This window comes from Gallinula chloropus, assembly GCF_964237585.1.
Source record: "Gallinula chloropus genome assembly, chromosome: 31".
Taxonomy (NCBI): Eukaryota; Metazoa; Chordata; class Aves; order Gruiformes; family Rallidae; genus Gallinula; species Gallinula chloropus.
Genome location: NC_140116.1, coordinates 3161856 through 3175131, shown reverse-complemented (window position 1 = coordinate 3175131; position 13276 = coordinate 3161856). Strand labels below are relative to the sequence as shown.

Sequence of the window (13276 nt, the reverse complement as noted above, 5' to 3'; positions counted from 1 at the left end):
TGGATTCTTTCTAAATTATCTGAGCTTGAAGAGACCTTTTAGTCTCAGTAACACCCACCTGTCTGGTTGCTCCAATGGGTAAAGCCGCACTTGTTCCGAAGGCGACAACCTGAAAGTCTAAGGGCAAAGGAACAATATACCACTAGAGCCATAGCAAGGACATTGCCCCTACTGCCTGGCTATAGTGCTGTAGAAAGGAAAATTTACCACTCGTGGAGTTGTAGACGCATCCCGTGATTCAGGCAGGGGGTTTGAGGTCTCGTCTTCTCTAACTCCAGCCATTTTGTACGGCTCTGCTGCTCAACTGCGTGTTCACCTAACTGTGTGCTTTCGGAAACGCGCATGAGCAGTTTTCCCTCACCACCTCCCCACAGAAAGTACTAGAAAAGGAAGCTCATGCATGTGTGAATCCAGTGAACCCAGTATTTATGATGACGCATGACAAAAAGAAGACTCCAGTCGGTTTTGACTGGGCATGGAGACCCACTTAAAGCTTAATTTGCTAAGTAATGGGTGACGGGGTGGAAAAACTGTGGACTGACTGCATTGCATATTCCAAAACTGATCAGTTTTGCATTTCCAAAATCACGACAAACAAGGAAAGGACAGCTTGCCAATTTCTACTTCTGTCCCAAACAGTCCCCTACCAGCTAAACGAAAGGTTCCCTTAGGCAATTCGATCACAGACTCTCACCTTTCGGCTGGCAAATCATTCTTAGATGTGTTAGATGCTAATTTCCTATCACTAAATCGATCCAACCCCAATCTTACTAAGGCATGTTGGCTATGTTATGATGCTTATCCCCCTTACTATGAGGGTATTGCCCTCAACACTCCTTTTAGCTACTCATTGAAAGATAACCCAACTCAGTGCAAGTGGGATACACCTCGGAGAGGAATCACTTTGGACCAAGTTAAAGGCCAAGGCATATGTTTTGGCAATGCCACCTTAGCGAGCTGGAACAGTGCGGTCTGTGCAAAAACGGTTGCGATCGATAGAACCCATAAATGGGCAGTTCCATCCGCATCAGGGATGTGGATCTGTCATCAGACAGGTCTCTGTGTGTCCATTAAGCGTTTTAACTCATCAACTGACTTTTGTGTACAAGTTTTGATTATTCCCAGGGTCCTATATCATTCGGATGAAGAAATGAGCAACTACGGGGGAGATGCAGACAACAGGATCCAAAAGAGAGAAATACTGACAGCACTGACAATAGCAACACTGCTCGGCCTGGGAGTAGCTGGTACAGCCACAGGAGCGACCGCTATGCTGAACCATCACCAAGACCTGGCTCGACTACAAACTGCCATCGACGAAGATCTGCAAAGACTCGAGGAATCTATGACCCATCTAGAAAAATCTGTCTCTTCACTCTCAGAGGTTGTCTTGCAGAACAGACGAGGACTAGACCTCCTGTTCATGCAACAAGGAGGCCTTTGTGTCGCCTTGAAAGAGGAATGCTGCTTTTATGCTGACCACACAGGATTAGTCAGGGATTCGATGGCTCAACTGAGAGAAAGGTTAGCTCAGAGAAAAAAGGAAAGAGAGGCCCAACAAGGATGGTTGGGATCATGGTTTAGTTACTCGCCATGGCTAACCACCTTAATATCTACCTTGTTGGGACCAGTTGTAATGATCATAATAGCACTGATTTTCAGACCCTGCGTACTGAACAAGCTCACAGCATTCGTCAAGAGTCATCTAGAGAGGGTTAACATTCTCTTTGTAGAAAACAGACAGATGCTTTAAGAAAGTAACCACTGAGCACTACTGTTCTGTGGTTGTCCCTAGTATACCCTACTGTCTAAGCTACCTCTGACTATCATTCACTTAATGTGCCTTATGCTACTAACATTATAAGCTATCACTATTATAAGCTATCAATATTATAACTTATCACTATTATATATTATTACTAACATATTATCACTATTACCACTATTATATATTATCACTATTATATATTATCACTATTATATATTGTCACTACTGTAGTCCAACACTGTTATAAGCTATCATCTTTTTATATATCAGTATTGTATGTCACTTTTGTACCTTGCACTATAAGTAGTTTTAGTGAGCACAGGGAGGGGGGAAATGTCGGTAGATAGGGCCTGGCGGTCGGAAGATTTCGGGCTGTACGGAAAGGTAGGACCCCACCCCCTCTCTTTAGGTAACCAATAGTAGGTAGCCGGTGAGGTAAGCGGACGGAAGTGACATCCGATCCCTGGGGTATAAAGCCCCGCGCCCCTCTCTAATAAACGCCATTTGCCGGCCACCACATTGGTGTCTGTGAGCTGATGGACCGTGCTGCCAGAGTGTGGCACCGTTGCCGTTCCTGAACCAGGTCGCCATGCCTTACCAAAAAGCAACAGGTCAGCAAAGTTCAGTCGTGCTACAGTGAAATACGACTTCAAATTCTTTGCTTTCAGTCGGTTTGAAAGTATTACAAGTAACGGAAGGAAAGTCTTCCAGGGTTTGGCTTCTTTATGCACTGAAATTCTTTTTGAAACAGCAACGTTTCAGCTGTTCTCACTGATGACTGTATTTATCTGGAAATGCAGTTTTCTCTCCCAGCCTTAGACCTGCACCTTTTTTAGCATCAGCAATGCATGGTCTAGGAGAGCAAATCCAGTAACTTAGAGCTTTTGAGGGGAGAGTGCAATGCTTCACTGTCAAATCTTGCCTTCTGCAAAAACAAGCATTTCAATGCAGCGTATCACTGAAGAATGAACTGGTAATTCCCAAGTTATGCCAGTCTCTCTATCGTATCACTGAAGAATGAATTGGTGATTCCCAAGTTATGCCAGTCTTGGATTTTGTGCTGAGGTTTATTCTTGCTTGGCTGTGCTGTGCTGTAACCTGCCCTGCTAGTTTGTCGGCAGTTTTGGAAGTGTCCTTCTGGGATGCTATGATGTGCTCTCAAGGTTTGTACATCTCCGTTCTCTCTATCAATTGCACTTCCTGCCTTGTTAAATTGCATTGGAACCCAGAACTTCCATCTCTTTTTGCCTTCTCCCTCTTCAGCTGTTGCCGCTAGTTCTGGTTAGGAGAGAAGAGGCGTGTAGTTTAGGGATGGGGGTTGTAATAGGTATTTTTCCATTACGGGGGTTACCATATGTGAATTTAATGGGGGTTTTGTGGGGTTGTGTTTTGTTTTCATTGCAGAGGCTGTCTGTTCTACGGTCCACCAGGAACTGGGAAGACACTGGTTGCTCATGCGCTGGCTAATGAATATAGCCGAGGTGGCAGGAGAATTGCCTTTTTTATGAGAAAAGGTGCCGACTGCCTGAGTAAATGGGCAGGGGAAACTGAACGACGGCTTCGTGAATTGTTTGATCAGGTAAGGCTGAAATGTGCCCTGTGTTCTGTAACTGTAAACTTCTGTGGTCAGTATTTTTAGGAGGAACTCCCTGCTTTTTCGTGTTTTGTCAGTGTTTCCTTTTGCATTGGGTTCTTTAGGGGCATGAGGTCTTGACCTGTATTGGGAAAGATAAATAGAGCAAATGGGAAAACCCTGCGAAACAAACCCCTGTTACAGGATTTTTTCTCCTTAAAATAGTGCTGGCTTTATGATGTCAGGATCCTGTGTTTCCATTCTAGGCCTGCAAGATGCGACCTTCAATCATTTTCTTTGATGAGATAGACGGCCTTGCTCCTGTGCGGTCCGACAAACAAGACCAGATTCATAGGTAGTGCCTTTTTTGCAGCTACATAGAAGCTGCTCGACCTCTGTGAAAAGAAGACCAGAACCTGTTTAACACTGCAACATGGGAATTGATCCTGCAAACCAGTCATTGAATGCTGCTAAATTACAGAGTATTTTTGAAATCAATTCACTAAGCTTGATAGGAGCACAAGGCCTGTGTTAGCTTAATGGTTTCTTTATGTCTTCCAGTGAGTCTTTAGCTAACCAGCATCTCACTGACAAAAGCTTGTTCTTTTTGAGTCATCATTGGAGAAGACTGTGTAGAATATCAGAAAATGTTCTAAACCAGTGAATGGAAATTCTATTTTTTCCCTTAGCTCTGTCGTAACAACTCTTCTGGCCCTTATGGATGGCTTTGACAGCAGAGGAGAGGTGGTGGTAATCGGAGCCACCAACAGGCTGGATTCTGTCGATCCTGCTTTACGAAGACCTGGACGCTTTGATCGCGAGTTCTTCTTCAGATTGCCAGATACAAAGGTCAGAATTGAAACTCAACCTTCATGTTGGTGTGACAAAGTCCTTGAGAACAGAACCAGGGTCACAGTGGGGTATTGCAGAGCAGTTCAGGTGAAAATCAGTTTTGACAACTTGGACAAGAGTGACGCTGCATTGGCAGTAAGGTCGGGTACTGGATCTCTGTGATTGTATGTGACTCTGGCAGTAAATGTCTCAATTAACTATAAATTACTGCTTTCACATCTTGAAAAGGAAAGAAATGTTGTGCACACAAGCATTCCTTTTTTGCTAGGAAAAACTTTTACCAAGGCTGGAGCCGGAGTGAATGAACTTGTTTTCATTCCCAAAGACGTTCAGTTTGTTTATGTACTGTATCCACCTGACAATGTCCTCTATTTGTATTCATGTGAGGATCTGGGGCATTTTGTGTTGGTTGGTTTGGTTGGGGTTTTTTAAGAGAAAACGTAGGACAAACCACAACCATTTTCTTTCCAGGCTAGAAAGGAGATTTTTGAGATTCACACACAACATTGGAGGCCTAAGCCACCAGACATGTTCCTGCAAGAGCTCGCTGACAGATGTGTTGGTAAGTCTGAAAACAAAGTGAGCTTCTGCGTGTGGCTGAGTCCGAAGGAATCTGAGCTTCTACCAGGCAGTACCCAGGCTCTTGCACCTTGCTGCACAGCGTGGCAGTGAGGCACCTGGCACGGCGTGGGAGAAGGGAAGAGATTCTTTTCTTTTTGTGAATATTCTTTTTGTGTCTCTGAGAACGTTGAATGGGTTTGGGGCATCTTCCTCAGGAGCAAAGTTCTGATGAGGAGACTGCTTCCTAAGGGTGGGAGACCAGGCTGCGAGCTACGTAACAAACCTTCTCTGCAGCGCGGTGCCTCTTGAAGTGCTCTGTTAACCTGTTAATTGTTGGCTGCGTGCAAAGTCTTTCAGCACTGCACTTCAGAAGCCTGGGCTTTGACTGGTGTGCTGCCTGAGACTGATGTCCCATTTGGCTTTTGTCTTGTTTCTTAGGGTATTGCGGTGCTGACATTCGAGCCTTATGTGCTGAAGCTGCCCTCTGTGCTTTGCGCCGCCACTATCCTCAGATCTATGAAAGTGACGAGAAGCTGCCGATCGATGTTGCTTCTCTTGAAATAACAGCAGAGGATTTTCTTGTGGCTATGCAGAAGATTACTCCAGCTTCACAGAGGGCTTTGGCTTCCCCTGGGCGAGCGCTATGTCCTATTGCCAAACCGCTGCTTGAAAACTCCCTCGCAAGGATTTTACAGGCCTTGCAGAGAGTATTTCCCCACGCAGAGTCTGCGCTACAGAAGGACCACCAACAAGGTACAACAGTAGCATTCACTTCTTTAACATTCTGCCAAAGCAAAAGCTGCTCATTTGTGCCATCGCCATCCACCAGCCTCTCCAGCGGAATGGCAGCAGCACTGTATAACAGGCAGGGGCACACCTTCATTGCAGGAATACCACTCACAGCTTGTGTTCCGGATTCTAAACTGAAGTGTGGGATGGGAGCTGTGGATGACTTGCAATATGCAGTCGACAACAGCCTTCTCTACTTCAGCATCCTGTTTGTGGCAGTAGCTAACATCCTATATCTCAGGTGTAAATATGGATCTCAGATTGAATGTACAAGGTAGCTCTTTCAAAACATTTAACTAGGGGCAGAAGGGAAGGCTTCTAATGCCTGTCTGAAGAATGTCAGGCCCACAAGTCACGTATAAGTGGTTTAAGCTAAATACTGCTTTAGCTACCATGATTTCTAACCCTAGGGTTTTAGCCTGACTGGCTGTGGATTGCAGTGCACACTTGTACACGAGATCAGAGTGGTTTAGCACTATATACGCTGGGGCTCGGCTTGCCCAGCAGATGTGAGGTGCTGCCTATGACAGCCTCAGACCTGAGCCGGTTTAGTCTGTCCGTTGGTGAGAGTCTGTAAAGTGATAAATTTGCTCCACCCCAGACAAATGGAGGTTTGTTAACAGCTATTATGCTAATCTCTGGAAAATATCCTACCAGGATCACCATCAACCTTTGAAGAAATGCCACCACGTAAAAAGCCCAGAAGAGAAGAGAGGCAGTTCCTCCATCTTAGAGGGTAACTATGCTGATCTTCAGACATTTTAATGTGCAGCTTGTATAAGCTAACAGCTGAAAAGTTTTACTGTTGTCGCTACTGTTGGGTCAGTTATTTCAGCTAAACTTGAGAGATACAGAGGTCTCCTAGCTACTTACACTTCAGATGTGCTGAAAATTGGGGTGGGCGGGTGGTGAAGAGATCCAGAGACGTGTGTCCTGAATGACAGTTGTTCTGCCCCATATCAGGTTACTGACCAGCTGGTGTGTGTGTATTTGAGCTGGACAGTCCCCCTTTGTGATTCAAGAGCTGTTGCTTCACCCAGCCAAGCAAATAGCAGGATTGGTGGGATTTCGTAGGGGAGCTAGGGGATGAGTTGGTAAGAAAAAGGGTTTTGAAAGTCTTTCTGATCACAGAGCAGCTTCTTATTTGCTGGAACAGAGAGAGTCTTTACCAACAAAGGAGGTTAGGGAAAAGCCTTTGACGGCTGTGTGTCTATTCATCACTTCACTCTGAAAGTTCTTTCCTCCTCCTTGTTCTAGAACTGCTCGTTACCAGCCAACGTGTGTGAGGCCACGGTTCTTACTAGTTGGAGAGCCAGGGTATGGGCAAACTTCTCATTTGGCACCTGCAGTAATACATGCCCTGGAAAAGTTTCCTGTTTATACACTGGACGTGCCTGATTTGTTTGTTGGCAACAAATCACGGGAACAAACGTGTGGACAGGTATCTCCTCTTTTTATTCTCATGGGATTCACAAACTGTCTCTAAACTTGTAAAGGAAGTGACATTCATTGTTAATGGAGGTGGCCTGGTTTGGGCATGCTGTTTGGTTTACTTCTGCCTGGAAATCCACTTCATCAGCATCAGCCCTCATCTTTTCATGTTGGTCTTTGCCTGTTCAGACTGCTCCAGACTCGACTGACTCAGATGTGTTCCTGCTCCAAACTGAAAATGGTCTAGTCTCCATCATGTAACCATTTACCCAAATTGAGCTGTCTTGAAGAAGACAGGGTTAGTCTTGTCTTTTCAGGCACACCTCCACATACAACATGTACATTGTGAGGTTCCTTACACCAGCTCTGTTCCTGTCTGTGTAACAATGTCTATCTTTGAGTCAAAGTGAAAATTCTATCTTTGGGTTGGAGAGTTGTTCTGGGGGTGGTTTGGTTTTGTGTTTTGGCTTTCATGTACTCCTATTTGGTAAGAGCGTTTGACTGATCCCTGGTTACTTAGGAGCCTGTTCCAAATGGCTCAGTCTTCTTATCCAAGCTTTCATTTTACCAGGTGATGCAGGAAGCTCAAAGAAAGACACCGAGTATCATTTATATTCCACTTATCAACTCGTGGTGGAAAGCTGCTGGAGAGCCACTGAAAGCAACCTTTATAAGACTACTGCAGGACATCCCATCATTTGCCCCAGTTCTGCTGCTTGCAACATCGGATGTGAGTTACACAGATCTCCCAAGAGAGGTATTGACATGAATACTTTTCCTTCTCTTTTGATTCAATTTCCTGTTCATCTGGAGCTCCTTGAAGCATTGGGGTACGAAACAAATGCATCCTGTTATTACTCAGGCACCCTGGCCAGGTCTCCTCAAATCTGCTTAGACAAAGCAATGCCAAAAGCATTTGTCTCCAGTGTTTTCTGAGTAAAGGGATTGACTTTGACCCAACTTTTCCCCCCTTCTCACACACTCCTGCTTATTCGGCAGATCTGTCCGTTATCTTCAGACAAGAACTCATATGAGTTCAAGGTGGTTGGGTCTGAACATTAGTGAAGAATATGTAGTGCTGGCTAATGGCACTGGGAAACCTATTTAAACTGAAAACATTTTTACTGAAAAGGGATATTTTTACTGAGAAAGTACGGTGGTCACGCTGTAACAATGGACTGTAACTTTGTATTTTTCATAGAAGTGAAAGCTTTACAGAGTCGATAACTGAATTCCAAGTCCTGTTTAGTCACTTGTAAATCGATCTGTAGGCGTATTCCTTCACAAAATTCAGCAAGAGTCCATGCTGAGCATCCTAGACATATTTTGTCTCATATACGGGGTCAGCTTACCTAGAGGTGATTGTCATCAGATGCTTGGAAAGGGCAGGAAGACAACTCCTCACAGTGTGTCTTACTCAGGTGACAATTTAGAATTTAGACAGGTACTCATCTTCTGGGAATAGAGTCTGAGCATGTGTCGTCTTGTATCTGAAATAACTTTTCTCTTTGGGCTATAGATAAAAGAGCTGTTTATTTATCGAGACGAAGTTTTCAATGTCCAGTGTCCTGATGAGGGAGAAAGAAGAAGGTTTTTTGAAGACCTACTTCTAAATCAAGCTCCTGCACGTCCTGAGTCCGTAAGCAATGCAGGTGAGGATACTCTACATACAAAACGTGGGTACCTGTAAGTTAGTAGTTGTAGAGTTTTTGCTTTGTGGTATTTTTCTATCAGTAACTTTTCACAGGCTTGTCTTGGGGTAACATGGATTGAATTGAGAGTTTCTGATGTGGTGGAACAACATGAAAATGGTCATGAAACTAAAAAAAAAGTTCTGGTGGGCAACATCTGCTTCTGAGAAGGAGAGTGTGGTGCTTCCTGAACATTCAGGCTTGAGAAAGAGTGAAATGCTGGGGTGCCAATGAGCACAAGGTTCTGAAGACAGAGATTCAAATGCTAAGTGAAAGGTCAAGCAGCTCATTTAAGCTGCTTTTGGATTACACTATTGATGAGCCTTCTTAGGTTCCATTCTTCCTGTAACACCTCTCTGCAGTCGGCACAGTGTGTTTCTTGCGTAAAGATGCTGCCCCTGTAGTTACTGAAAGCCCAAGTCGTGTCTTTCTGCAGATGCTGGTGTTTTGCTCCTGCAGGTTGTTTTTCAAGTGGTACCTAATGGGAAAACAGCCTTTGACTTCCTTTTATTGTATGAGTATCTTCCCAGTAATGAGCAGCGTGAGTTAAAAAGCTGTACTTCAGGCAGTGTGGCCCCAGCGTCACCTGTTGAACAGAAGGCTTACATGCTCCTGTTTGCAGTGCAAGGTGTGTTTCCTAAGCTACATGACTTGGGAGTGAGTGTTAGCCTGCCAGACTGTCACGACAATGCCGGTGTATTTCCCCCCTGGCTGTAGCCTGCCTTTCTCTCTAGTGCTTTTCTTGTATGCCCGAGTGCCTTCTGTTGATGGAGCAGTGACTTTGGCCAGAGAGAAAGTAAAAGTCAAGTGCTTCTCAGTGAAGAAATAACTGGTAACAGTTCTGTCTCTGGCCCTGCAGAGAGACTGTATTCCAGGATAATTCACTGACCCTGTAGCCCACCCAGAGAAGCAGAAATCCCGACTGAAGCAATTTGTGCCGTTCCAGGTGCCTTGGTACACCCTGTGACTGGTGCGAGCTGTTCTCGTGTCGGTAACGCAGCGGGAGTTCACAGAGGGCCAGGGACTGTGGCTGGCAGTGAGCTCAGAGTAAGTCGAATTTCAATGTTGTTAATATGGAAGTGGGACATATTCTTGCTACATGGACGGCTGTAAATTAAGCCCGTTGTTGAAAGGTGCCAGTGGAAACAATTTATGGGAAGGATGTAGAGTTTGTGGAAACATTCCACCTGTAACGGACTACGACTGTTGTGTTGCCACACGTGGTGTAGGCTGCTGTTGGATCTTTGGGGGAATTAAGATGTAGGAGGCTGGCTTCTCTTCCTAATTCTTCATTTCAAAGGGCTTGTTTAAAATAGCCCACCGACCAGCCGCTTGTAAGGTTGGTTCTTTGTGTTGCAGCAGTTTGTATGATGGATTTAGGGGCTATTCTAAACTTGTTTCCGTTTTCTCTTCAGCAACTGTTGACTTTAGCCACTGTGGCAACTAAGAACTTCACCGTCTCTCACTTGGAAAGACTGTATAATGGTCTTGCTCAGTGCATTTACCGGCATCGGGAAGATTACGACACAACCCAACTAGTGCAGGTGATTCTTTCCTGTGTCTTACAGCACTTTGTCTCACTGTTAAGCGTGCGTGAGTCCCGCCTGCGTGTGTGTGCGCTCTGGACATGGCACTTAGCAGGGCGTTACTCTTCACTGCTTAGTTGCCTGTGTTAGAAGACTTTTCCATTTCACTCTGAGGCCATTTCTCCGTATTGCAAACCCCTTGTTGTACTTGGCAGAGTCGTTGGCAGTTTCTGCAGGGAATGGCTTGATCTGGAAGACAGTGGGTCCACCCCCACAGCCATCTCCAAGCAGTTAACCTCTGTCTGTCAGGAGTCCTTCCCACAACCTTTGTCGTGAGCATCTTTATTTTGACACAGGGGGAGATTCCTGCCTCTGACGTTTTAAAAATCACATTCTCTGATCCCTTCCTCTAAGAGAAGACTTCTGACTTGTCAGAACTCAGCAGAAATCGTCCAGAGGCACCCATGGTGCCAGTCAGGCGTTCCCAGCCTTCAGTCTATTTAGATAGGTTGGATATTGAGTCTTTAGATACAAGATCCTTGAATCCATTTGTCTTTGAGCTGCTTGTGCCTGAGAAGAGAGCAAATTCCTTCTACTTCTCAGCCTGCCTTGAAAAAGAGTAAGACCTGGTCTTTGGCCCTTGTTTTCCACATCTGACAAAGAGTTATTCCGGACGTTCTGTTCTGACTGTGCAGCCCTGAGGATTCTTTGGATTCAGGGATGCCATTCCTGACAAACAGGCCCATCTCTCATCCAGCGTAGTGATGTGGCTTAGCATGGGAAGGGATGTGTTTCTGTTGCCTGGGGCTTGTGAGGTTTTGCGACTTCACTTGTAATGCTTAAATTAAGAGAGACTTGATTTCTTTGTTTCCTACTTTAGCTCTAACCAAAAAGACCCCAAGCCTCCTATTCAGAGTGGTGCTGCAAGTCAGTCAGGAGCAAACTCTGTGTATGAAGAGAGAAGTCTTTAACAAGTAATGATTCAGGGTGCAGAAGGGAGCATTTCCAGCATTTAGTTGGGGCTTTTCTGGAACTCTCTCCTATTTCTACCTGTTGGAACCACTGTTGATACAGAGCCATGGTCCCCTGATACAGATCCACACTGTCTCTCTTGTCTGTGCTGACAGGATCCAAAGATACATGTTTTTAACATCTGTGGAAGTAAAGAAAGACGTGGTGGTGGTGGTAGCAGCACATGTATTTGCTAAATATTGCTAACAGTTGTGTGTGTGTGGACAGATTCTTTATTCCTGTGATGAATAAATAAGCAGGGTCCTGAAGCTCTTGTTCATGCTGACTGATGGTTTGTCTTTTCTTCTTCCTAGGAAATGAAGAAAGAAATTGAAGCCTTCAGTCATGCCTTCCATCATGACTGACTTCAGCATTCTTCCACTTGGCTGTTCTCTTCTCGCTGCACGCTGTTCTTTCTCTATTCTTAAATAAATGTTACTTCCACATCTATTAAACAAATATATTGTAAAATTGATTAGGAACGCTCAAAGTCCTTTAGCTGCTTTTGATATTTTCATCATTATCTAGAAGGCCCATCCTAAATCTTTGCCTGATCTTTCTGCACTGAGACACTCCTGGTTTTCACAGGGAAATTAACCTCAAAGTCCAGGAACAGCACTTAGTAAATCAGGGGGAAAGACCGGGCTTTGGATCACAGGAAACACTCTCCTACCAAAACACACAAGTGCTGTCTCAAGTCCCAGTCCAGGAAACCAGGAACAGATTTGCCTCCCAGAATCCCAACTGCAGTTTATGACAAGCAGGACGGCTGCCATGCTGGGCAGCAGAGTGACTGATCCTCACTGCAAGCCCAGCAGGCACCAGAGCAGAACAGAGATCAAAGACTGACTGGGAAATATATTCCTACTGCTAGGAAAGGAAGGGCACTCCTAAGCAAAGTCCTACTAGGGGATGTGGGCCTCAGGATTGGCTGGTGGGGACGAAAGTTACACCAACTCCAGTGTCCAGAAACACAGGATTTAAAAGCACTTTACTTCAGTGCCAAATAATTTGTCAGTTGTCAGGTAACAGCATCTCTGGAGCCCTTTGCCATTCTGCTTTCCCTTTCATTACTTTTACACACCAACTTGTCCATAATTTTGTACATTTAAATCTAAAGTGGTGTCATTTACCAAAAAACACCTCATTGTAATATGAAAAAAAAGGATTACTAATTCTGATAATCAACAGAACCTTTCCTATATACAAAACCCATCTGTGAGTTCCCAGTCCGGGTAAAAAGTAGGTAGCAGGGGGAAAAATGTCCTGCACAATCAAATAGTCATTAATGGACTAAAGCTACTGAATCCCATCAGCAGGACCTCATTTTGTCCTCGATATTAAATCTCTCTTTGTGCGCTGCATCTTCCCCAGTCTGCAACTCTGGCCTCACTGCTGGAGCTCTACATGCAATGATTTTATGGGTATGAACTGCTACCCTAAGCTCAGAAGGATTATTCACAGCTACAAAGTCAAGCATGCAGATAGACACATACAGGTATTGTCAGACCAAACGGGAAGTTCCAGGACCATTTTCATTGCCCTGGTTGCTGGTATGGGTGGAACTTAACAGCAATCATGCCTAAGAACACAGCTGTATTCAGTATCACCCTTTCTGGAACAATCAACAGTCTGAAGCCAAACACAACCGTTACATTGCCTACTTTATCCTTTTCTTAGAAATAGGAATATTCTTTTACTGAGATCAGCTGCTTTCATGTGAGTAAAATACCCCATATACCAAAAAAAAAGCCAATCTAGCTCTAAAGACACTAGAAGTTGCAATAATCCTTCTTTTCCAAAGTAGTTTACTCTGATGCTTCAGTGTTTCTCATCTCGCAGTCACTACAATAAACACACTCGGTTTTCATCTTAGAATCCTCACAACACACCCCATCCTTTCTGAGCTTACGAGCAGCACAACACAAACAGACCTTTTCCTTTTATTTTTTTCCTCACTTCAAGTGCAGGTTCTCTTCTGGTGTTCCAAATCCATCAACCATATCTCTGTCTAATATCCAAATCACTGCAATGCCAAGAGCAAGCCCGCATATGCGCTCTCTTTCCATTTCTC

General features: G+C 44.6%; 1 protein-coding gene across 1 annotated transcript; it reads left to right on the top strand.

Annotated features, from left to right (window-relative positions):
- Positions 1-2357: 2357 nt before the first annotated feature.
- LOC311202633 (ATPase family AAA domain-containing protein 2-like) lies at positions 2358-11567 on the top strand (the record flags this gene model as incomplete). Its single annotated transcript, XM_084277222.1, has 9 exons — positions 2358-2404; positions 3173-3347; positions 3608-3696; positions 4031-4190; positions 4665-4755; positions 5193-5507; positions 5643-5761; positions 10081-10209; positions 11517-11567. The coding sequence occupies 9 exons, from the start codon at positions 2358-2360 to the stop codon at positions 11565-11567; spliced, it is 1176 nt and encodes a 391-aa protein (XP_084133348.1).
- Positions 11568-13276: the final 1709 nt, after the last annotated feature.